The 27,465-nt window shown below is 38.9% G+C and overlaps 1 protein-coding gene across 2 annotated transcripts in view; it reads right to left on the bottom strand.

The window, feature by feature from the left end:
* Nucleotides 1-7,807, bottom strand: part of LOC109055826 (integrin alpha-X-like) — a 36,547-nt gene extending 28,740 nt beyond the window's left edge. Inside the window, exons 1-2 of one of the 2 annotated variants that reach the window (XM_042734928.1) lie at nt 7,553-7,807; nt 153-284 (exon numbers count right to left, since the gene is read on the bottom strand). In XM_042734928.1, the coding sequence (XP_042590862.1) occupies nt 153-192 (40 nt within the window). In that variant the 5' untranslated portion in view covers nt 193-284; nt 7,553-7,807. Of the gene's footprint in view, nt 1-152; nt 365-7,552 lie in introns of those variants that run through there. The other variant, XM_042734929.1, reaches the window with a different exon arrangement.
* Between the last annotated feature and the right edge of the window lie 19,658 nt (nt 7,808-27,465).

Here is a 27,465-nt window from a genome sequence, read left to right as displayed (position 1 = left end):
TAAGCAAATATCACAGAATCCACAATCTGTTCAGTTTACAGCAAGTATACAAGTGAAGAAAAAGTTATGTTTCTGATTACTATCTTTATGACGTTAGGCAATTTCAGTATAGCTTATGCCACATATTTAATTACACATAAATTTGATCTTACCATAAAACAAACACAAAGGCAACTGGAAATTCCAATCCATTTCTGCATCAAGGTACAAACAGAGGTGAAGAGTGGACAAAAGAGACTGATGTGTGTTGAGTCGCAAGTTTGAGTGAAGAATCTTAGGTGGGACTGACCGAAAAATCAAATAGAGAGTGATGCATGTGACTAAAGAGGAACTACCACAGAGGATACAAGATTCTACCAACAAAACCTCTTTTTTCTCAATCCCTCTTTTTTGTATCCATTACTGTGACTAAAAATAAATGCATTTCGGAAGTACTACTTTGTGTTTATCTTGAAGTCAAAATCAACAGCAATTATTCTGACATAAATGTAGGTGAAACAGAAATGCCAAAATGCAAACTAATTCACAGTCGCGATTCTTAAAGACCCAGTACACAATTCTAACATAGCGCATATTTTCAGTGTAAAATAGAGAATATTTGTCCAAATGACACACATGAATAAAGTAAGTTCACAAATGCAAACAATCCAAACAAAAACATTCAAAGCTGAAATGCACCACATAACTTAACATTGGTAAATTAATTTAAACAAAAATAGGCTCCTACAGGTGCTGCACAGACCAATTGACATATGAAATGAAAGTATACCGCCAGAGTAATTGGAGAACAGACAACTTTTCATGCTTTTAAATTGTAGAGGGTTCTGCTCCCTGCCAGTGGAAGTCTTAAAGGGGTCATATGATGCAATTTCAAGTTTTCCTTTCTCTTTGGAGTGTTACAAGCTGTTCATGAATAAATAAGATCCCTAAAGTTACAATCTCAATTAGGAGTGTCAATGGTCCACTTGGGAGATAGGTGGTGGTTATGCACTTACAGTATAAGTCTGCGATCCACCATAAAGCAAGAAGAAGAAGAAGACGCCTCAAGCACCTGGCTGCCTGCTGCTGAGAACGCGCACAAGAGGAGGTGCTCAGGAGAGTTCTAACAGTTCAGACATTGCCAGAATCAGAGGTAAAAAATGATATACTATAAATACTGTTCAGTTTCTTGCACAGACTGATCGTTTTGTGTCTTTAAACATCAATGTATCGTCACGAACTGCAGGATGTAATTTGGTTTTGTTTGTGTATGTTTTTTTTTTGTTTTGTTGTATGTTTTAGCTGTGATTCCCATCCACTTACATTATAAGACTGATAGACTGCAACAGTTTGAGCTAAAAATCTTGGTTTGTGTTCTACTGAAGAAACAAAGTCAACTACAACTTGGATGCCCTGGGGGTAAGCTCCATTATTTTTGGGTCAGCTATCCCTTTAAGACTCGTCCACGCCCTCCTAAAATGCCTCATTTAAACACGCCCCCACATGTCTACGCAACGATGTGGGAAGATTTGCATAACACCGCCCAAATGTTCATGCAAAGAAAAAAGGCGTAACTTTATTGTTGCTGCCACCACAGCTGCCATGTTGTGAAGACACTGTTTGTTTCTTTGTGAAAGCGAAAATAGTTTGTTTGGCCTTCCAAAAGAGGACACGACAAGAAATTAGTGGTTAAGTTGTATTTACAACACTGTTCCAGAACAGTTCAACCCAAATATTCAGATGTGTGTAGCGCATTTTATGGAGGACTGTTTCCTGATCCTGGAAGTAGACTTCAATGCCAGCTGTTCTGACTCACAGTCTGTAAGTAGGTTTACATATTTAAAGGATTTGTCACTGATGAATCAAACGTGAGTTTTGAGCAGTGTAGAGTATCGCTTGTTGTTTGTCATTTCTCCAATCACAAACGCAGAATGGTTTTATGTTTACACAGTACGATATGCAATGCAACGCGTAAAGAGACAGTATAAGTCATTATAATCTGTAATTATGTCCCCACTGGATGCAACAAATGCCTTGTTTATAATGGGTTTAAATTTTTTTTGTCTTGTTGCACCAGTGTTCTGACCGGGACACGGCATCACAGTATAGTAAGGGCCGTAACATTTCCGTCACAGGCTTTAGGCATTCGGCCAATCACAACGCAATGGATAGCTGGCCAATCAGATCACACCTCGCTTTTCAGAACGATGAGCTTTGTAAAAATCGATGCATTTCAGAAAGGCGGGGCATAGAGGAGAAACAATAATGTACAGTATGTGGAAAATAATGTGTTTTTTTTTTACCTTAAACCGCATAAACACATTGCATTACACCAAATACACAAAAGAATGTTTTTTTTAGCAAGATCATATGACCCCTTTAAGTGCGGGGGTTGTAGACAGAGCTCGGATGAATCAGACAGGAAGTTTTTTTTTGGCTCTTCTTGTTGACGCACATAACACAATAATTATTTATGTGTCTAATTCTGAGGAATTACTCATTCTGAGGCGTGTGTATTAATATTACTTAAGTTATAGCTTACGCCAATGACAGAGTCATTTCTGGAAACAATTTTTGTCTGTATACTGCCTGCCACTGTGAGCCTTCTGTTTTCCTTTGATCTCCACGCTGAGGCAGAGAGATTGTAAGGGATTCCATGGAAATGTGTCAATGCCTCTTTTCTGTTTCTCAGTAGCTGAGGCATCCTCCTTGAAGGCTCTGACCTGGCCATTTGGGTTTTTATGTTCTGTTTAATGGAAAATTCAGTAAGGAGCTCTGCTCTGATAGCATCATCAAGTTGTTAGGCTTTCTGTAAGCCTCCCTGGTAAGATGTTCTGAGTATAGGATGTAGTTAGGCTCCCTCTCATTTTAGAGAGTTGTCATGCTGATGCCTCCATTCTCAGAGCTCCATTATGCAGTGGTGCTAAGTTGTTAAGCTTTCTGAGCCTCCTTGGCCACTGCTTTTAGGAAGGGTACCTATGAGCCCAGCTATAGGCTAGCAAGTCAGAGTTAAAGACTTTATGTAAGTCCCCTTAAAAGATGTCCTGAGCATAGGGCATGGTTAGGTCTCCTCTCGATTTAGAGTCGTCATGTTAAGGCCTCCATTCCTAGAGCTTTGTTAGGTAGAAGCCAAAATTGTTAGGCTCTCTGTGAGCCTCCTTGGCTATGGCAAGCGTTTCTTGGCCTCCTCTCACTGGAGAGAGTTATCTTACTGAAGCCTCTGCTCCCAAGAGCTACGCTAGGATAGCATTGCGAGTGGTAGGCTCTCTGTCATTTTTACCGTGTATCACTAAGATTGATGTAATACTACGATGATTGTGAATGTTTTTGCATAGAAAAAAGGCTCCTGACTCAGAGAGAAATGTTTTGAAAACCCAGTAGTGAATAATAGCAACCAGTCGAATCAAACCATATGACAAGCTATTTTAATATTTAATCTATGAAACAATAGTATCTATTTTCATTTTTTTTCTAGTATTTATTTTTTTAGCTACTATCTATTTCATTAGGATCTACTGCTTATTTGTTGACTAACTAGTGCTTATTCTTTAGGTACAAGTATTTTTAGTTTTTTTAAAGATAGTACTTATTCATTAGATATTATAATTTATTATAGTATTAATTATATACTAGTATTTATTTCAGTGGTGACTATTAACTATTCTGTTGTTACCAGTAAACCATTTAATTGTTTTTGCAATTCACTTCTATGGGGATCTGTCATTCAGCTATCAACTATTCAGTTCTGACTAGTATGTATTCCAATTGTGACTGATATCTTTTAAAATACTACTATTAAATATTCATTAGTTAATAGTACTTATTTTTTAAATATTACTACTTTTCATTAGATGCCACTACATATTTAATAAATAGTAGTAGTTATTCATTAGGCACTGGCAAATAATTCTTATCTTACTAGTTAAATCTTTTTACTTATGTTATGACTAGTCAGAAAAGCCATTAAATAAAATATCTTACTAGTTGTGACAAGTCAGTAGCTTGATCCATCTGCAATTTAGACAAAGGCAGTACAGGGCAGTAAACAGCAGTAGTATAGGAAAACCAAAAGTAGACACAATCCAGAGAACAGGCAGAGAATCAGGGCAGCCGGCGAGCAAACACAGTCGATAAACAGGCTAAAGGGGTTGGGGCAGGCAGCAAGAATCAGAAAACGAGATAAACAGTCCAAGTCAATACACAAATTGGCAGAATAACAGAAAACGCTCAGAAATGATAACTGGGGCAAATCAAGACTTTACACAGAAGAGCAGATAAGAATGCCTTAAATGGGTGTGTAAGTGTGTGTGATAATTTATGGCAGGTGCAGGGTGATCAGTTCTAGGTATGAAGGCTTATGGGAAATTGAGTCCAAATGAGGTGGTTAATACTCAGGTGACGGCTCCCTCTGGTGGTGTGAGAGACTCAGTGCGGGAGTCTCATTTGTGACGCTAGTAACATTTGAAATAAATATTAGTATCTAATAAATGTGTACTAGTAGCAAATCAATAAGTACTAGTATCTAAAAAATAAGAACTAGTAGCTAATAAATACGAGTACATAATAAAATGCTAGTAATAATAAAAGACAAGTAATTATTTATATAAGAACTAATGCCCAATGAATAAGTACTAATATAAACATACACACGCACACACACACACACACACACACACACACACACACACACTACTAACGCAGCTACTAGTAGTCATTAACATTTAATAAGCACTAGTATCTATGGTAACTCTTTATTTTAAAGCGTTAGTTCAACCAAAAATGAAAATTATGTCATTAATGACTCACCCTCATGTCATTCAAAAACCCGTAATACCTCCGTTCATCTTCGGAACACAGTATAAGATATTTTAGATTTAGTCCGAGAGCTTTCTGTCCCTCTATTGAAAATGTATGTACGGTATACTGTCCACGTCCAGAATGGTAATAAAAACATCATCAAAGTAGTCCATGTGACATCAGAGGGTCAGTTGGAATTTACTGAAGCACTGAAAATACATTTTGCTCCAAAAATAACAAAAATTACGACTTTATTCAGCATTTTCTTCTCTTCCGGGTCTGTTGCGAACGCGACTGTTGACGTACGACGCTGCTGACGTGTTCTCTGGTGTGCCAAATAACAAAGAAAACACGTCAGCAGCGTCGTAAGTCAGCGGCGTCACCGCACTGTTGTGAACGCACTCACAACAGACCCGGAAGAGAAGAAAATGCTGAATCAAGTCGTAATTTTTGTTATAGTGCGTTCACGATGCTGCTGACGTAAAACGCTGCTTTCTAACGGACCCTCTGATTGTCACATGGACTACTTGATGATGTTTTTTTATTACCTTTCTGGACAATGCTGAATAAAGTCGTAACAGACGTCAATGGAGGAACAGAAAGCTCTCGGACTAAATCTAAAATATCTTACATTTTGCTCCAAAAACAACAGGAGGTCTTACGGGTTTGGAACGACATGAGGGTGAGTCATTAATGATATAATTTTCATTTTTGGCTGAACTAACCCTTTAACGTGTCCTTGTTACATGTTACTTGTACGTACTATTATAATTAGTGATCGACCTATATTGATTTTTTTATAACTGATACCGATTATTTGCATACCGATTATTTGCAGTAACTTACGTTACTTTTTTCTCCATGAAATTTATGAAATCCCAGCATACACACTCCCGATAAATATTTATTAAAACGTCAACATTCACAGAACACTGTTATTTCTAACTTAAACAAGCGGCTGCTGCGTGCATGGTTTGGCATGGCAGAATGCCAGCAAAGAATGCTGCATTTATAATCTCCTAAAGACATCTCAGTTCATCACAATCTCACAAATCATATTGTGTCTTATAACACAATACATATATGCATAACGAATCTTTCATAATGTCAGGAATTTGTGTGTTATAATGAGAGGATTCGTGAGCATGTAAATTTCAGCACTGCATTGCTCAACGCAGCAAACATGTTTTGGGCTATAGCCTAATAACTCTGCATAAGCTCGCACCTGTTAATTGTTTATGTTTTATATTACTTCATGATGCTTTTGTGCAATAGATGAATAACAATTTATTTGTTTAAGATATTTTATGTTTAGATATTTCTATTTTGTGGGAGTCCCGTGAATCATTTTAGTCTCCCGCATCCTGCACACACACGAGTGTCTACCCGCTTGCACCAGCACTCGTCCATCCGGTCCAGCGCTGTTGCGTCGGGTCTCACGGGAGCAGGTCTCTAATACACTGCCACTTGACTTGTCAGTGCGTGTGCTACATCCGATTTACAATCTCTAGATTATAAAACATTGCATTCTGTCAGCAATGTAACGCGGTAGTAAAGTATAGAGACCTCGGCTTGTAACTATACTCTAATTACTATTTTGAAAATTATAAAGCATTAGATTACTCCGTTACTAAAAAAGTAATCAAATTACAGTAACGCGTTACTAAGTAATTCGTTACTGCCCAACACTGCCGATAACCGATATGCAGAACAGATATTTATTTACTGTTATACTTCTGTTTTGATGCAATAATTACAACACCAATGAACTGAACAAACCATTTTATTTATAACAATGTTCATCTTAGAGATAATCACCATGTTTGAAATGAAACCATCATATTTAAAATGTGATATTAATCATATCATTAATGTAAATAAAATATAATTTGTTGTTACTACTGTAAATCTATTTTAAATTATTATGGGATCTCCTTCAATGCTTTTTAGAATCTACTTTTTAAAATGATTTTGTTTCTGTATTTTAAAATATATGTTTTATATTAACATTTTTAAGACAGTATTTTAATTGAACAAAAAATTACTATTTTATTTATCAAAATAAGCAGAAAATAGTACAAACTTTCCTAAAGTGATTGTTTTGAACAAGTATTACCTTAGACATTATTTTAGCTGAAGTATTTGTATAAATACTGTGTGCCTTTTGCCCTCTTGCCACCTCATACATTTATATAATTTTTAAACAAAATAAACGACTTTCCACACAAAATCTGTTGCTCCATAAATGTTCAATACAAATGTATATATTTTTTCTGCAATCAAACACTTCGGGCACAGTGAAAAGCACATTTTCTCTTAGGGTGTGCCTTTAGCCCCATTGTACCCAACTAGTAGCATGAAAATACATATTAGTACCTTTTAAGGAATAAATGTAAAACAGCTTGTCATATGAATCATCTTTACAATCACACTGAATACACATAAATACACACAGCATTACACAAAAAATACAGAAGCATGACTGAAATAACTTCCAAATGCACTGAACAGTAAATATTAGTCATCAGCAGATGACACTGAATGAAACTGGTTACGCTGTCAGAATAGTTGCAACACTTTTGAAGCATGTCTGAAGTAAGTTTCCACTGCCAGAACAGAAACAGAACAAAGTTTTATTGAGCTTCCACATCATCTTTGTGTGATACTTCTTATGTACTGTCATCATGACAACAACAAGCATCTTCTGTTACTACTTGTATGTACACTTTTCAATTTATTTGAGTATATTTAAGTTTATAATGCGCCAGGTTCTCACCTTATTAATGAACTGGAATTGTAGTTTGTGAGTAAAGCTGCAAATTCCTCCTCAGCACCAGCTGCCTCTGTAATAATTCTATGATATGTGCAGCAAGATTCAGTCAAAATGAATCCATAAGCAAGAACGCTTTTCTTCCCTTTTTCATCAAGGAAGAACTTGCATTGCATAAGCACAGTCGAGAGGAAAATCACGCTTGGGCGCCTTAGGCTAAGGTAACTGTTAGAAAAAGCACACTCCCTTCCAGATGTTTCGTCTTGTTGTTTGAATGTGAGTGATCTCATCTCCTATCTTACTCCTGCCCTCCCTTTCTTTCCCCTTGTTTTTCTCCCTCCTCCCATCTGTGCTCTCTCTCTCTATTCTCTAGTCCTCTATCTCTTTACGTCAATGTATACATGCATGTGCAGATGATACATAGAGTTCAGTCGGTGAAGAATGGTGGGGGACCTCTGTAGGACCAGGTTACTGGGTTTAGTTTGTCCTTTACTGAAAGTTGAAGAGTCCCACTGCCAGTATTATTCCTTGTATGTCCAGTATTTCCTGATCATATGTTTGCCTTATATAACTTGTTGTTTTGGCTCATACTCAACAAATATGTAATCTATATCTCATTGGTTGAAAGGGCTGCACCACCCTTATTGTATCCTTATATATACCCAGTGTAAGACAATAAAGATTTGAAGTGAAGGTATACTCAGATTTTGTGTCTGTTGTGCCTTTTCTTCCCAGGGCCGTGAACACTTCTGGAGGACTGAGAAAACTTTGGTGGCGACGAGATAGAACGGATCATTCTAATACTTAGTAGTTTAACAGTAACTGTGTGCTTGATGTATGTGTTAAAGCACAAAGACACCTCAGCTACACAACCCTCCTTAGACATATAATGTAAATTACCTGCATACAATAAGAAAATTTAGCAAAACAAACAAATTCTCTCTATTAAACAGAAAGCTATAAAACATTTTTTAATGCACCCAGAGAAAATCCCTATTATAGTATGGAGGCCATTTCTTCCACGAAAAAAAAAAAAAACTTATAAAATAAAGGTAGTTGCGACTCTCACAACAAAGTCCGAATTGTAAGATAAAAAGGAGCAATTACCTTTTTTTTATTATTCTGTGGTGGAAACAGCCTTCCATGTTATAGAAATCTAAAGAAACATCTATCAATAAAAACAAAAAAACAGTGTCCATGTGAGAAAAGGCACTAAATTTATTAGTAAATAAAAACTTTGTTAAATTTCAACTGATCAAGCTACTGATTAAGTTGGCTTGAAAAAGCCAATTTACTGAAATCCTATTTAAACTTCTTCTTCTTCTTCTTCTTCTTCTTCTTCTTCTTCTTCTGAGACTAAATGTTGGAATGTATCTCCTCCTAGAATTTTAAAGCTACAACCACCAAACTCGGATCAGACCTTCAGACTGGTCTGACTCGGGTTGCTATATATTTTCTAACTGATCCAGATTACGGTTTTTGTAAACCAGACTATCAAACCACCTAAAATCCCATAGACTTTCATTGAAGTGGTGAAAACCTTTATACAATAAGACTTAAAGGGATAGTTCACTTTGAAATTAAATTTTGGTATATTAGCTTACCTCAAGGGCATCCAAGATTTAGGTGTCTTTGTATCCGCAGTAGTTTCAATTTTGATATTTTAGGTCAAACCATTCTTGTCTGTCAGTCATAAAATGCAGGTCTATGGTCACCACCTCAAAGAGCATGCAAAGAGAAGTCCAAATTAAACAATTCCCCATCGTATGTACATATTGATGACCTAAGACACAAAACGAGCGGTTTGTGTAAGAAAATTAACAGTATTTATTTTGGTTTTATCTCCTGTACACAACCACGTCCAAGTGATCTGAGGGCGCGCGCGCTTCCTGGTGTGTGACGTATGTGCGCATTCTGGCTTAGTCTGGGCAAGTGCCGGAGTGATCTCTCGTGAGTGTACATCACTCATTGTTTACACAGAACAGAGATTGTAGGTAAGACGGCTAATAGAAATGGTACTAATTTGCGCTTTTCCGGGATGTTTAAACTGTATTAGTGGGGGGAGTATAATTTCCACAGGTGCAATATTAGTGTTGTGAAAATCACACTCCCCCCACCAAACCTGTCCTGTTGAAGCTACAGTATGGCAAGCCGAATTGACTTTTATTCATTCGCAGGATATGTATTCTTGATATCAACAATTCAATTTTCACTAGTTAAAATGTTAATTATTGATATCAGGAATTAGATTTCTACTAGTAACAATTGCTATTTTTGATATCAACAATTACATTTCTACTAGTAACGATGTTGATTCTTGATATCAGGAATTATGTTTCTACTAGTAACAATTGCTATTTTTGATATCAACAATTACATTTCTACTAGTAACGACGTTAATTCTTGATATCAGGAATTATGTTTCTACTAGTAACAATTGCTATTTTTGATATCAGCAATTGTATTTTCACTAGTTAAATGTCACCATAGGCTGCCATTCAAATTTAATTGTTGATATCAAGAATTACTTATTCTTACTAGTGTTAAATGTCACCATAGGATTCAGTAATCACGTGGTTACTAGTACAGACATCGATTCTTGATATCAACAATTTAATTCTTGATATCAACAATTTAATTCTTGATATCAAAAATTTAATTCTTGATATCAACAATTGAATTCTTGATATCAACAATTTAATTGTCACTAGTGACAATGTTCATTTCTGATATCATGAATATGATTGTTACTAGTAAGAAATCCATTTTAGATATCAGAAATTACCCTCCCAAATTTTGATATCAGAAATACATTTTCAGATATCAGAAATTAACATTACATTAACATCACTAGTGACAATTAAATTGTTGATATCAAGAATTAACACTTCAACTAGTGACAATGAATTCTTGATATCAAGAATTAACATTGTTACTAGTAAAAATGTCATTGTTGATATCAAAAATTATATTTCTACTAGTAAGAAATACAAAGCTGATATGTGCATTTAGAATTGTAACTAGTAAGAAATGCATTTTTGATATCTGTAATAGTTTCGGCGCCGTTTTAACATTTAAACATATGAATTGTTGATATCAACAATTTAATTGTTGATTTCAACAATTTAATTCTTGATATCAAGAATTAAATTTTTGATATATACATTTTAATTGTCACTAGTAACGACACGTATTCTTGATATCAAAAATGACGTCATCACTCGCAGAAATGCGTTTATCATATCAAAATTGAAATTACAACTAGTAATACACATACTTCTTGATATCAGTAACTTAATTCTTACATGTTAAAATTACATTTTCACTAGTAAAAAATTGTTATTTAAGATATCATTAATTCCTTTTTGGATATGTGCATAGTAATGAATTCCTTTTTGGATATGTGCATAATTTAATGACGAGTGCAACCCTTTATGAATGTTTTTTTTGTCAAAGGCTATTTAACTCCGCCTACCAACGTGTGGTAGTGTTACTCAACAATACAAAAAGACCTTGATGTTATACCAAATGCTGTGGCGCAGATGGTTGGACTTTAAACGGTTGTTTTTTGACGCGACGGACCCGGGTTCGATTCCGCCTTCTACCGAGCTGTTTCTTCACCGTTTTCACATCCCGTATCACGGGAAAGGCATATATTTTCTATAAAACTGAACGAAATTATCGAAAAGTGAAAAATAACGTGGATATTGTGTAGGGTTAGGGCTAGTTGTAGCGGCGGCGTCCATTTAATAATTTTTAAATAAAAATGATAATTTACACTCAATATGTTATTATTGTAGCCTATACTGTTTTATAATGCGGCCTATACAATAATGAGGTGCAGATATTGGTCACTATTTGCACTAAGTAATACGAACAGCATCAAATTACTATTACTGGAAGAAAATACTCATATTATTAAATAGTGTAAATAGAATATATTGCTAATAAAATATGCTATTTTCACTTAGTGTAAACAGAATTCATTGTATTCAAAACAGCCCCTGCCAAAATCAAATTCTTAACTAATCAGCCATTTCAACTGGAAGATGAAGGCTGTGGTATTAAGTTTATCCACTAGAGGGAGCCACGCTATAAGGATTTATTTATTGAAAATAAATGCAATAAATGTGTATAACCGTAGTGTAGCGACAGTAGTATAATATTATTAGTGTGTATAGAAATATGTGAAATGCTTGTAGATCATTTACTGCAATATACAATCAAACTTGATTAAATATACAGTATCTCACAGAAGTGAGAACACCCCTCACATTTTTGTAAATATTTTATTATACCTTTTCATGTGACAACACTGAAGAAATGACACTTTGCTACAATGTAAAGTAGTGAGTGTACAGCTTGTATAACAGTGTAAATTTACTGCCCCTCCAAAATAACTCAACACTTAGCCATTAATGTCTAAAGTGCTGGCCACAAAAGTGAGTACATCCCTAAGTGAAAATGTCCAAATTGGGCCCAATTAGCCATTTTCTCTCCCCGGTGTCATGTGACTCATTATTGTTACAAGGTCTCAGGTGTGAATGGGGAGCAGGTGTGTTAAATTTGGTGTTATCACTCTCACTGTCTCATACTGGTCACTGGAAGTTCAACACGGCACCTCATGGCAAAAACTCTCTGAGGATCTGAAAAAAAGAATTGTTGCTCTTCGTAAAGATGGCGTAGGCTATAAGAAGATTACCAAGACTCTGAAACTGAGCTGCAGCACGGTGGTTTAACAGGCCTCGCCATGGTCGGCCAAAGAGGTTGAGTGCACGTGCTCAGCTTCATATCCAAAGGGTGTGTTTGGGAAATAGAGGTATGAGTGCTGCCAGCATTGCTGCAGAGGTTGAAGGGGTGGGGGGTCAGCCTGTCAAATTGGTCTGCATGGCTGTCGTCCCAGAAGGAAACCTCTTCTAAAGATGATGCACAAGAAAGCCCGCAAAACAGTTTGCTGAAGACAAGAAGGACATAGATTACTGGAACCATGTCCTGTGGTCTGATGAGACCAAGATAATCCTTATTTGGTTTAGATGGTGTCAAGCGTGTGGCGGCAACCAGGTGAGGAGAACAAAGACAATGTGTCTTGTCTACAGTCAAGCATGGTGGTGGGAGAGTCATGGGGCTGCATGAGTGCTGCTGGCACTGGGGAGATCAGGTTCATTGAGGGAACCATGAATGCCAACATGTACTGTGACATACTGAAGCAGAGCATGATCCCCTCCCTTCGGAGACTGGGCCGCAGCCAGGGAAGTATTCCAACATGATAACAACCCCAAACACACCTTCAAGATGACCACTGCCTTGCAGAAGAAGCTGAGGGGAAAGGTGATGGATTGGTCAAGCATGGGCATCCTCAAATGGAAGATGGAGGAGCGCAAGGTCTCTAACATCTGGAAGAGGACTCCAATGGCAACCTGTGACACTCTGGTGAAATCCAAGCCCACTGAAATGGCTGAGACAGACATGAGAAAGAGGTTCGATAGACTTTATCATTCATCTTGTCCACCGATGCTTCAAGAACTGGACAACATAAAAATAATGCCTATTAGGACACGACTCATTCATGTAGACAACGATATTATAAAAAAAAAAAAAAGTCCAGTAAAATGTTTGTATGATGCATTATTATCCGTTATATTTTTCCTTTTGGTTGTATTGTTTTTTTTTTTTTTTTTGATGTATTAGAAGAAAGTGTAATAAACCCAAAAAGAAACACCTGAAAAAACGGCATGAAGTTATTTTTAAAACTAAATGAATGCCTTGTTCACTTTTCCTTTAATTATCTGAAGGGCTTGGTGGCCAATAAAAAGAAACAGCATAAATGTACTTTTTTACAATTAAAAAAAAAATTAAAGAAATGAATCCAGCCATAATATAATTTTCAGTTTCACTGACAAAACAAATAAATAAAGGAGGAGCCGTTTCTGCACATGGATGTTCTTTTGTTATGTTTTGTTTATGCTGTGGGAAAATCTCATTAATATTCATGATCTAATTACCATAGCTATTCTTACGTGTAAAAATGGCATTTCTACATATCTGTAAAAGTATTTTTACTAGTTAAAATGTTATTTAAGATATCAGTAATTCTATTTTCACTAGTTGCAAGGACAATTTCAGATATCAATAATTACTTTGTTACTAGTAAAAATGTTAATTCTTGATGTTGTGGCAAAGTGGTCTTTTTGCAGCAATATTCAACACTCAAGAGATATACAATAGACTACGCCACCCTGGGACTATACCAGGGAATCACAGTTCACTTAAAATGTTATAAGGAACCCAGGTTCATTCCACTGAATAAAATGAGCAAGAGACGTGGGTAGCAAAATAGAGTTTGTTTATTAGTACAAAAGTTTAAAATGCAGGAATAATAGTCACCCAGCCAATTACTAAGCTGGAAATCACAATCCACAATAAGGATTCACATTTACTTCGGAGCTGTAGCCTATTGGCATCAAATGGGCTAAGAGAGGGAGCAAAAGAGGAGAATCACACTAAGTGCACACACACACACACACACACACTCACTCCAATACCCGTGATTTTATCAGTGGTGCTCACACAGCATAACACAGCACACGGTGAAGGAAAGCCTCACTGCCGTCGGACACACAGCTCCTGTAATTGTAATACAAAACAGAATAAATCAAATCAATAGAAATTAATCAATAAAAACTTATTAAATGCAGGGGAGCAAAAGAAACCCTTCCAACATAAAGAAAAGAAATAAATTCTAGCTTAAACAGCTAGATAATACCACAAAAGGAAAAGGAAAATAAATTTAAAGACAACAATGTCCAAGAGAAAATCTCAGCATTCTGAACCAGTCCAAAATGAGAAACACCACAAAGGGAAAATGAAGAAATAATATCTGAATGAGCGCGGCCCTTGAACTCGTTATTTCCCAACGTACGAGGAAAAGATCTTTAAAATACAGTCACAGTAGGAGCAGGTTTTAACCAACAACTCCAAAATCGGGCCGCGCTAAATCACCCAGGACAAAATGATGAAAACACACAACAAAAATATACAGAAAAGAAACGAAAGCAAATCCAGCAGGAACAAAACAGCAGCGTGCTTCTATATGTAGTAGGGAAATGCAGCACGCACACTCTTAGCCCCTAACAGATAAGAAGACGATTAGTAAACTAGTTATAGTTTATGAACAGCAATCGGAAATATAAACACACATACCAAATAACGCAGCCGTTTGCCACACCAGAAAGCAGAGCTGACGTCAGTATCCACGGGATAGAAATGAAGTAGATGCCAAACAGCATATATTGGATGTCCCCACTCAAACGGTAAACACACGGGAATGCTGCGGTAAAGATAAACATAGCTGACCCCCACACCACATCACCTAAAACCTCTGGCAATATACTAAATCTTACGTACCTGGGACTAGGCAGTGTAACGAGCCAGACCGCACGTAACGGTTGTTTACAATAGACTCTCCAGTGTACGCAAAGCCCCACAAAATGACACAAGCGGTGTTAAAATGCCCAAACGGCTGTGTTTTAACCACAGACCTCTGTTGAATGCCGGTAAACAGGAAGAGCGCAGGCACAGAACAGATGACGCACATCCGGCCCGCACCAAACAGCCATTTATACACACCTCCCTGCGGGAAGATAGGCTACCAATAACATGACGTCACTACAGGGAGGATCTGACTAATCTGCCACAATCTACCCCTACTTTTTGTATCGTCGCCCCGACGATAGAATACGGCAACCCTACTTATCAATTCCAAGGCCTGTAAATGACAGAGATCCCACTAGAGACAGACCCACTTAGGGGCACAGCCTCACCAGGCACCTCCACTGACCGTGGGCAGGTGATGGACATTGGAGTGCTGGCCTGCTCTGGGTCTCGTTGATCTCCGCAAAGCCATTACCTCAGTGCCTGGTGGGCCTACAGACACAGTAACAGATCCCGGAGCGAGACCCATTTCTCCAGAACGGTGTTGTCCTTGGGCTACTGGTATCCCCAGGTACCGTCACAGGGGGGCAAGGGTCCAAGATATCCAAGGGAGCTTGGACAGCTGCAGGGACTAAATTACTAACAGCCGGACTCTGAGCCTGGGGGGTTTCAGGGACGAACAGTAGCAAATCGCCCTCGTCTGGCTCATCCTCTAAAGGCAGCGCCCCCTCCACCAAAGGCCTATCCTGAGAGCTCGAAACTGGACGGTCCCCTAAAATCTTAGCCTTCAACAAAGAGCGATGAACATGCCTTACCTTACCCAACTCATCAACCGGTGCAATTGTATATACTGAACCCCCTTCAACAGGTGCCTTCACTACTTTATACACAACTGGGCTCCACAAGTCTTGGATCTTATGGCGACCTCTCATGCCACACTCACGGAGGTAAACCAACTGGCCCTCCTCAAGTGACACACACCGCACATTCTGATCATGATGTGTTTTACGTCTCTCCGCGGCCACCCTTAGCCGATCACGTGCCCCTTCAAAGGCCACATGGAGCCTAGTTTGATGTTCCACAACCCACTCATGAACATTACCTACCCCCACCTCCTGGACTCTGCCCAACAAAAAGTCAACTGGGAGCCGTGGTTCTTGCCCAAACATTAGGAAGTATGGGAGACTCACCAGTGGTCTGATGCGGGGTGGTGTTATAACAGAAAAGTACTTGTGGAAGGCAAGACACCCAGTCCCTCTTCCGAGAAACAGGCAATGTACGGAGGAGATTATGCAACGTCCTATTGAAGCGCTCGCATTGGCCACTTACCAGCCGGATGGTAAGGAGTAGTGCGAGACTTCTCGACCTTGTACAACTGACAGAGCTGCTGGATGAGAGAGGATTCAAAGTTACGGCCCTGATCGGAATGAATCCGACCAGGGACCCCAAACTTGTAAAACCACTCGGCCACAAGAACCTGGGCCACAGTCTCCGCCCGTTGGTCCCGTGTGGGGATAGCCATGGTGTACTTCGTGAAGACATCAGTCATCACGATGACATTTTCAACTCCTGAACGAGAAGGTTCAAGCACAGTAAAGTCAATGGCTACGATCTCGTTAGGTCTTGATGCCAACAAATGGCCCATAAAACTACGGGCAGTGGGACCCCCATGCTTAGCAACTTGGCACCTTTCACACTCCTGGCACCATCGTGCCACTTCTGAGGACATTCCAGGCCAATAGCACCGCTGCTGTACCAACTCAGTGGTACGCTCATTCCCCTGGTGCCCATGCTCCTGATGAAGCTGCCTCAAAACCTCAGATTTTAAGGTAGTGGGTAAAATCAATTGAAAACACTCCTCACCCCCATCAGAGCGGAACACTCGTCGATACAATACACCCTCTCTCTCAATGAACCGATCCCACTGACGAAGCAGGATCAATCCCAGCCTAGACAACCGTTTGCGTTCTTTCCGCTCTAGGGAACACCTTCGTTTCCAAAAGGGCAAAATTTCATTAATCACAGGGTCTGCCTGTTGCAAAGAGCTCAATTCTGCAGTGGTATAACTGGGCAGGGCTGTGATCACCGCTTGAGTGGCTTGAACAGCTACCTGCGTACCAGCCCCCTGCTGTACAGCACGATGAACTGCAGTGCTTGGAAGCAAGTGCCCTAACATGCTAGAGTCGAGTGGGTGCTGCCTCGACAGAGCATCTGCGTTTCTATTACATCTGCCTGATCGATACCTCACCTCAAAATCAAAAGCTGCAAGTTGTGCTGCCCAACGCTGTTCAGTCGGCCCAAGCTTTGCCGATGATAGATGGCTAAGGGGATTGTTGTCGGTGAAAACAACACATTTGTGCCCCAACAAATATTCACGGAATTTTTCAGCCATGGCCCACTTGAGCGCCAAAAACTCTAATTTCATAGAGCTATAGTTGTTCATATTGCGCTCAGTGGGCCTAAGACTGCGGCTGGCATATGCAATTGGCCGCACGGTTCCTCCCTGTTCTTGGGAAAGAACTGCCCCAAGACCACTGAAACTAGCGTCAACCTCCAGAATAAATGGCAAAGTAAAATCTGCGTAGGCAAGCACAGGGGCAGAGGTGAGTTTCCTCTTTAATGCTTCAAAACTATCCTGACAATTCTCACCCCAGGAACCGTTAAAACTCACATCTCTACGTTTCTTTGTCTTGCCACCTGCCAGTTCGGCCACCAATTTATGCAGAGGGGCCGCCAACCTGGCAAACCCCTCCACAAAACGGCGGTAATAACTGGCAAAACCCAGGAACGAACGCAACTCGGACAGACTTGTAGGAGTGCGCCACTGAGCTACCACTTCAATTTTACTTGGGTCTGTGGACACACCTTGAGACGACACACCACATGCCCTAAATACTTTACCTCACGTTGAAAGAAGGCACACTTTCCTAACTTGGCTTTTAGTCCTTCAGCCCCTAACCGACCCAAGACCACTTCCAGACGCTCCAGATGTTGAGCCACCGAGGAAGAGAACACCACAATGTCATCTAGATACAAGAGCAAAGATTGGCATTGTTGGTCACCAAACAACCTCTCCATCAGACGTTGGAAGGTACTGGGAGCGTTACAGAGACCAAATGGCATCCTGTTCCACTCGAATAGGCCAAATGGGGTACAGAAAGCAGTCTTAGGCCGGTCAACTTCAGTGACAGGTACCTGATTGTACCCGCTGGCTAAATCCATAGTGGAGAACCAGCGGGCACCAGTCAGGGCATCAAGGGACTCCTCAATACGGGGCAAAGGGAAGGCATCCTTCCTAGTTTTTAGAATTAAGTTGACGATAGTCTACGCACATTCGTAGACTACCGTCTTTTTTCTTAACTAAAACAATGGGAGACGCATAGGGGGCTGCAGCTTTCCCTGATAACCTGTGCCTCAAGAAGTTGATTAATGTGGGACTTTACTACCTCATATTCCGAAGGTGGTATACGCCTGTACCGTTGCCTGAAAGGGGTATCGTCCAGAAGCGGAATATCATGGGACAAGAGGTTAGTGCACCCCAGATCACCCTCATGGGCTGAAAACACAAATTTGTACTTGTGAAGCAAAGCCCGGACCCGGCTTTGCTCTTCCCCAGCCAAAACTGACAAATCTATGGCATCAATCTGGTCCTCCACAGTAGAGGGGGCCAAGGAACTATGGGAGCCTACAGTAGCAGTTAAGGACCTTACTTCAGTAATACCTTCTGGCAAACTAATGACAAAGACACCACTCAATGTGCCCAAAGACGTCCTGGGGTAAAGAATCACCTCAGTGGTACCCACATTCACAACCGGGATATATACACCGTGCCCCCGGGTCACTTGAACCAGTGCGGGGGAGGCCAACAAACCAGCAGGTAAGCCTGAATCTGGAGGCTCAAACAGCACGGGACCGGAAGCATAATGTTCTGAGCAGGTTGCCGCTACCAGCTTCATGGTACCACCTGGAATGTGACACACGCCCCGCCCCCGCACCCTAACCCCCCCCAACACGACCAACAGAGGTCTGGACACTAACCTTACTACAATGTTGTAATGCCTTTGTGACGGAGCTAGGGGCCTGTGACACCACCGGTAAGTCAAAAAGGGATGTACCATGTTGTCCAAAAAGTTCCTGGTAGCACCGGCCAAGGACATTCATCCCCAAAACACCCGGGACATGTCCACCGGCGCCACCAGGAGGATCTCGGACAACCAGCACTCCACACTCCGGTACTACTTTACCACAAAGTTCGACATCGAGCTCCATATACCCGATATAAGGAATCGCAAGACCATTCGCAGCGGTAAGTTGCAACCATTGACACGACCTAAGACGCTCCTGCCCCCATGGTTCAAAATACTGGTGAAAGCAACTCTCGGTGATCGTGGACACCATGGAACCGGTATCCACTAAACATGGCACTTGAACACCACCGATGAGCACATTAAGATGAGGACAGGAGGACACCAAACGAGAGACAGAATTTAGACGGTTTACAACATTTGAGTCAAATGACTCCCCATCCGCGCTGTGACTCCGCAGCCCGGTGGGGATTAGTTTTTCCGACGGCTGTGAAGATCGAAACTGCCTAGACCCAGTCGAAGATGTACCCACTGCTGGAGCGTGAGGGAGAACACGTTCTCCATCACACTCTCGGGCAAAATGGCCAGACCGTTGGCACCTCCGACATACTATATTACTGTGACGTGGGGACCGGCTATATGAATTAGGGACCTGCAAGCGAGCCAACCCTTGGGTAAGTTGGTTTAACTGTTCTTGTTGTGACTTCAACATTTCCCGTAACTCTGCTAGCTCCGACTTGGGAGGGGAGCTCAACCGAACTACCTGCGACTCTCCCCCTGTATGGCATACTGGGCCCCATAGGCCACTGGTACAGACTGACTTCGCCCCTCTCGCACCCCCAGGCATTCCCTCCCGCTCCCAGCGCATTGCCTCGCTACGAACATCTAAGAGGGAAGAGGTAGGGTCACGGCAGACTAATTGTTTTAGTTCCCGACGAAGACCAATATCGAGCACGTGCTCGACAAACTGGTCACGCAATAAAGCTTCTGCATTTGGTATGGCATGCGGCGACTGCTGTTTTACCCCCTCCAAGAGGCCCATCAATGCAATAGAGAACTCTAAAAAGTGTTTCTCCTTCCTGCTGCCTCCTGGAAAAAAATGCCTGTTGCAATGCTACATATGACAAAGAACACCCATACAATTCCTATAAGGGCCCGAATTATCTTATCTGGATCCCCCCTCTCTGTCTCAGACCGATACCTGATCTCATCCCGAGCTTCTCCCTCTAAATGATCAAAAAGAAAGAATGCTTGATCAGCTCTAGACAAATGGCGAACCCGCATACAGGCTTGTGCCTCCTCTACCCATTCATTTATGGTAATACCCGGGTCTCCCGCTAAAATTTTGGGCACTTCCTATCTCGGGGAACAAACACAAATCGCTCAGTAGATGGGGCACTTGCACCAGCAGATTGCTGTGCACCAGAGGGTAAGGTGGTAGAAATAGGAGCTGTACTGGGACCTGGAATAACAATTTGAGTCTGTTCTTGTCTAAGTCTCTCATTATCAGCTCTTAATTGGGCCACAAGATCCTGAAGTTCTTGTAATTCTTCTGCCATAGCTAACTTTTAGTAAAACACTTACCACCAAGCAAGGCGGGGGCAGAAAGAAAATTTGGACCTGAAACACAATCAGGGGAGGTAGCCAAAGAGACCCTTCAAAGAGTCTACGCTGCTGTCTTGTTCCTGTGAAATAAAAAGAAAAGCAAATAATGGCAATACCAGCTGGCAAAGAAATCTTCACCCACGTCTCTGTTCAATTTAGTGGACCCTGCCGACTACGCCAAAATGTGGCGAAGTGGTCTTTTTGCAGCAATATTCAACACTCAAGAGATATACAATAGACTACGCCACCCTGGGACTATACCAGGGAATCACAGTTCACTTAAAATGTTATAAGGAACCCAGGTTCATTCCACTGAATAAAATGAGCAAGAGACGTGGGTAGCAAAATAGAGTTTGTTTATTAGTACAAAAGTTTAAAATGCAGGAATAATAGTCACCCAGCCAATTACTAAGCTGGAAATCACAATCCACAATAAGGATTCACATTTACTTCGGAGCTGTAGCCTATTGGCATCAAATGGGCTAAGAGAGGGAGCAAAAGAGGAGAATCACACTAAGTGCACACACACACACTCACTCCAATACCCGTGATTTTATCAGTGGTGCTCACACAGCATAACACAGCACACGGTGAAGGAAAGCCTCACTGCCGTCGGACACACAGCTCCTGTAATTGTAATACAAAACAGAATAAATCAAATCAATAGAAATTAATCAATAAAAACTTATTAAATGCAGGGGAGCAAAAGAAACCCTTCCAACATAAAGAAAAGAAATAAATTCTAGCTTAAACAGCTAGATAATACCACAAAAGGAAAAGGAAAATAAATTTAAAGACAACAATGTCCAAGAGAAAATCTCAGCATTCTGAACCAGTCCAAAATGAGAAACACCACAAAGGGAAAATGAAGAAATAATATCTGAATGAGCGCGGCCCTTGAACTCGTTATTTCCCAACGTACGAGGAAAAGATCTTTAAAATACAGTCACAGTAGGAGCAGGTTTTAACCAACAACTCCAAAATCGGGCCGCGCTAAATCACCCAAGGACAAAATGATGAAAACACACAACAAAAATGTACAGAAAAGAAACGAAAGCAAATCCAGCAGGAACAAAACAGCAGCGTGCTTCTATATGTAGTAGGGAAATGCAGCACGCACAGTCTTAGCCCCTAACAGATAAGAAGACGATTAGTAAACTAGTTATAGTTTATGAACAGCAATCGGAAATATAAACACACATACCAAATAACGCAGCCGTTTGCCACACCAGAAAGCAGAGCTGACGTCAGTATCCACGGGATAGAAATGAAGTAGATGCCAAACAGCATATATTGGATGTCCCCACTCAAACGGTAAACACACGGGAATGCTGCGGTAAAGATAAACATAGCTGACCCCCCCACACCACATCACCTAAAACCTCTGGCAATATACTAAATCTTACGTACCTGGGACTAGGCAGTGTAACGAGCCAGACCGCACGTAACGGTTGTTTACAATAGACTCTCCAGTGTACGCAAAGCCCCACAAAATGACACAAGCGGTGTTAAAATGCCCAAACGGCTGTGTTTTAACCACAGACCTCTGTTGAAATGCCGGTAAACAGGAAGAGCGCAGGCACAGAACAGATGACGCACATCCGGCCCGCACCAAACAGCCATTTATACACACCTCCCTGCGGGAAGATAGGCTACCAATAACATGACGTCACTACAGGGAGGATCTGACTAATCTGCCACAATATCAACAATTCAATTTTCACTAGTTAAAATGTTGATTCTTGATATCAGGAATTATATTTCGACTAGTAACAATTGCTATTTTTGATATCAACAATTGTATTTTCACTAGTTAAATGTCACCATTAAATGTCACCATTTCACTAGTTAAATGGCAAAAAAAAGTTAAAAAAGTTAAATGACAAAAAAAAAGTCACCATTTCACTAGTTAAATGGCTGCCATTCAAATTTAATTGTTGATATCAAGAATTACTTTCTTACTAGTAACAACCTTTATTTTTGATATCAGTAATCACGTGGTTACTAGTACAGACATCGATTCTTGATATCAACAATTCAATTCTTGATATCAACAATTTAATTCTTGATATCAACAATTTAATTGTCACTAGTAACAATGTTAATTCTTGATATCAACAATTCAATTTTCACTAGTTAAAATGTTAATTCTTGATATCAGGAATTAGATTTTTACTAGTAACAATTGCTATTTTTGATATCAACAATTACATTTCTACTAGTAACGACGTTAATTCTTGATATCAGGAATTATGTTTCTACTAGTAACAATTGCTATTTTTGATATCAGCAATTGTATTTTCACTAGTTAAATGTCACCATAGGCTGCCATTCAAAATCAATTGTTGATATCAAGAATTGCTTTCTTATTAGTGAAAGTGACGTGACATTCAGCCAAGTATGGTGACCCATACTCAGAATTCGTGCTCTGCATTTAACCCATCCGAAGTGCACACACACAGAGCAGTGAACACACACACACTGTGAACACACACACCCGGAGCAGTGGGCAGCCATTTTTATGCTGCGGCGCCCGGGGAGCAGTTGGGGTTTCGATGCCTTGCTCAAGGGCACCTAAGTCATGGTATTCAACGTGGAGAGAGAACTGTACATGCACTCCCCCCACCCACAATTCCTGCCGGCCCGAGACTCGAACTCACAACCCTTCGATTGGGAGTCCGACTCTCTAACCATTAGGCCACGACTAGTAACAACCTTTATTTTTGATATCAGTAATCACGTGGTTACTAGTACAGACGTCTATTCTTGATATAAACAATTTAATTATTGATATCAACAATTCAATTCTTAACATTTAAAATTTTGTTCTTGATATCAACAATTATATTTCCACTAGTAACAACACGTATTCTTGATATCAAAAATGACGTCATCACTCGCAGAAATGCGTTTATCATATCAAAAATGAAATTACAACTAGTGATACACATACTTCTTGATATCAGTAACTTAATTCTTACACGTTAAAATTACATTTTAACTAGTAAAAAATGTTATTTTAGATATCTTGAATTCCTTTTTGGATATGTGCATAGTAATGAATTCCTTTTTGGATATGCGCATAATTTAATGACGAGTGCAACCCTTTATGAATGTTTATGGCGGATAGACGACAAGATACAGAGCCCAAAAGAGAATGGGCACGTTCGATTGCCCTCTCATGAAAATAAAACGCTCCTGCAGGCTATTTTTTAATAATTATTTTGTTTTCATTTTGGCAGAGGCTAGTTAACTCCACCTACCAACGTGTGGTAGTGTTACCCAACAATACAAACAGATTCTTACTGTTTGTCGGATTCTGTGGCGCAGATGGTAGAGTACTCAACAGTTGCTTTTGACGCGACGGACCCGGGTTCGATTCCGCCTTCTGCCGAGCTCTTTCTTCACCATTTTCACATCCCGTATCACGGGAAAGGCATATATTTTCTATAAAACTGAATGATATTATCGAAATGTGAAAAATAACGTGGATATTGTGTAGGGATAGGGCTAGTTGTAGGAGCGGCATCCATTTAATAATTTTTAAATAAAAATGATCATTTACACTCAATATGTTATTATTGTAGCCTATACTGTTTTATAATGTGGCCTACTACAATAATGAGGTGCAGATGTTGGTCACTATTTGCACTAAGTAGCACAAACAGCATCAAATTACTATTACTGGAAGAAAATGCTCATATTATTAAATAGTGTAAATAGAATCTATTGCTAATAAAATATGCTATTTTCACTTAGTGTAAACAGAATTCATTGTATTCAAACAGCCCCTGCCAAAATCAAATTCTTAACTAATCAGCCATTTCAACTGGAAGATGAAGGCTGTGATATTAAGTTTATCCACTAGAGGGAGCCACGCTATAAGGATTATTTATTTATTGAAAATAAATGCAATAAATGTGTATAACCGTAGTGTAGCGACAGTATAATATTATTAGTGTGCATAGAAATATGTGAAATGCTTGTAGATCATTTACTGCAATAAAACAAACTTGATTAAATATACAGTATCTCACAGAAGTGAGAACACCCCTCACATTTTTTGTAAATATTTTATTAAACCTTTTCATGTGACAACACTGAAGAAATGACACTTTGCTACAATGTAAAGTAGTGAGAGTACAGCTTGTATAACAGTGTAAATTTACTTTATCATTCATCTTGTCCACCGATGCTTCAAGAACTGGACAACATGTTATATAAAAATAATTCCTATTAGGACACGACTCTTTCATTTAGACAACGATATTACCAAAAAAAAAAGTCCAGTAAAGCGTTTGTATGATGCATTATTATCTGTTATATTTTTAACCTTTTAGTTGTATTTTTTTATTTGATGTATTAAAAGAAAGTGTAATAAAACCAAAAATAAACACCTGAAAAAACGACATGAAGTTATTTTTAAAACTAAATTAATGCCTTGTTCATTTTTCCTTTAATTAGCCGAAGGACTTGGTGGCCAATAAAAAGAAACAGCATAAACTTCCTTTTGTTTTGTTTTTTACAATTAACAAAAAATAAAGAAAAATGAATCCAGCCATAACATAATTTTCACGTTTCAATGACAAAGCAAATAAATAAAAGAAGAGCCGTTTCTGCGCATGGATGTTCTTCCGCCATCTTTGGCCAATGCTGACGCTAAAAGGAGTGTCTGAAATTCTCATTAATATTCATGATCTAATTACCATAGCTATTCTTACATGTTAAAATGGCATTTCTACATATCTGTAAAAGTATTGTTACTAGTTAAAAATGTTATTTAAGATATCAGTAATTCTATTTGTCACTAGTTGCAAGGACAATTTCAGATATCAACTGCCTTTGATGATATCAACAATTACTTTGTTACTAGTAAAAATGTGAATTCTTGATATCAACAATTTAGTTGTTACTAGTTGAAATGTTAATTCTTGATATCAGTAAATGTATTTCAACATGTTACAATTGTTATTTCTGATATCTGAAAATGCATTTCTGATATCAATATAATTTCTGATATCTAAAATTAGTTTCTTACTAGTAACAATCACATTCATGATATCAGAAATGAACATTGTCACTAGTGACAATTAAATTGTTGATATCAAGAATTAAATTGTTGATATCAAGAACTGAATTGTTGATATCAAGAATCGACGTCTGTACTAGTAACCACGTGATTACTGATATCAAAAATAAAGGTTGTTACTAGTAAGAAAGCAATTCTTGATATCAACAATTAAATTTGAATGGCAGCCTATGGTGACATTTAACTAGTGAAAATACAATTGCTGATATCAAAAATAGCAATTGTTACTAGTTAAAACTGAATTGCTGATATCAAGAATTAGCATTGTTACTAGTGGAAATCTAATTGTTGATATCAAAAATAGCAATTGTTACTAGTTAAAACTGAATTGCTGATATCAAGAATTAACATTGTTACTAGTGGAAATCTAATTGTTGATATCAAAAATAGCAATTGTTACTAGTAGAAATCTAATTCCTGATATCAAGAATAAACATTTTAACTAGTGAAAATTGAATTGTTTATATCAAGAATACATATCCTGCGAATGAATAAAAGTCAATACGGCTTGCCTATTGCCATTCCCAGGTTAAAAATTATTGATATCAAGAATTAACATTTTAACTAGTAGAAATCTAATTCCTGATATCAAGAATTAGCATTGTTACTAGTGGAAATCTAATTGTTGATATCAAAAATAGCAATTGTTACTAGTAGAAACATAATTCCTGATATCAAGAATTAGCATTGTTACTAGTAGAAATGTAATTTTTGATATCAAAAATAGCAATTGTTACTAGTGGAAATCTAATTCCTGATATCAAGAATTAACATTTTAACTAGTGAAAATTGAATTGTTGATATCAAGAATAAATATCCTGCGAATGAATAAAAGTCAATTCGGCTTGCCATACTACAGTCAAATGTTTTTGCACACACAGTCTGTAGGGCAAGATGTGACATCAGCATAAATTTGGTTTCACTGTGACCTTTTTAACCTGTATTAGTGGGGGGAGTATTTTTCCACAGGTGCAATATTAGTGCTGTGAAAATCACACTCCCCCCATTAAACCTGTTCTGTTGAAGCTACAGTCAAATGTTTTTTGCACACACAGTCTGTAGGTCAAGATGCAAAGGCACTGTTAAATAATAAATACTGATCGTACAATAAATATTGCGTGATAATAATAATACCTTAGATATTATTATTAATAATACATATTATTTTACGAGAACTAAATTCTAACTATATTCATCCTAGTTTAACAAACTAAATGTGATTAAATATCAATTTAAATGACAATGAAAAGCAGGTTTTATGGGAAGAGCATTGCGAGATGATAAAGTTGGTGCAGTTAATAATTTCAGTGTAAAACTTGCACTTTTACTTTGGAAATTGCGGTTTAATTCCGTTGACGACCTTCTCCATTCGGCGTTTTTGCATCTGTTAGCTGCTTGTTAATCAGACAACGCTTCTATGTTCGTTCTTGGTGCCAACTGTGGAAAAAAAGATCAATAAAAGGCTTATAATAAACCACCGAAGGTTTAACTGCAAGCGCTGCGTTTAACTGTGTGATGCGCGTGCACGCTCGTTTGTGTCTTAGGCCATCAGTGTGTACTTACGATGGGGAATTGTTTAATTTGGACTTCTGTTTGCATGCTCTTTGAGGTGGTGACCATAGACCTGCATTTTATGACTGACAGACAAGAACGTTTTGACCTAAAATATCAAAATTGAAACTACTGCGGAGACAAAGACACCTACATCT

Source organism: Cyprinus carpio, chromosome B12, assembly GCF_018340385.1.
Source record: "Cyprinus carpio isolate SPL01 chromosome B12, ASM1834038v1, whole genome shotgun sequence".
Lineage (NCBI taxonomy): Eukaryota > Metazoa > Chordata > Actinopteri > Cypriniformes > Cyprinidae > Cyprinus > Cyprinus carpio.
This window is presented reverse-complemented; position numbering and strand designations above follow the sequence as displayed.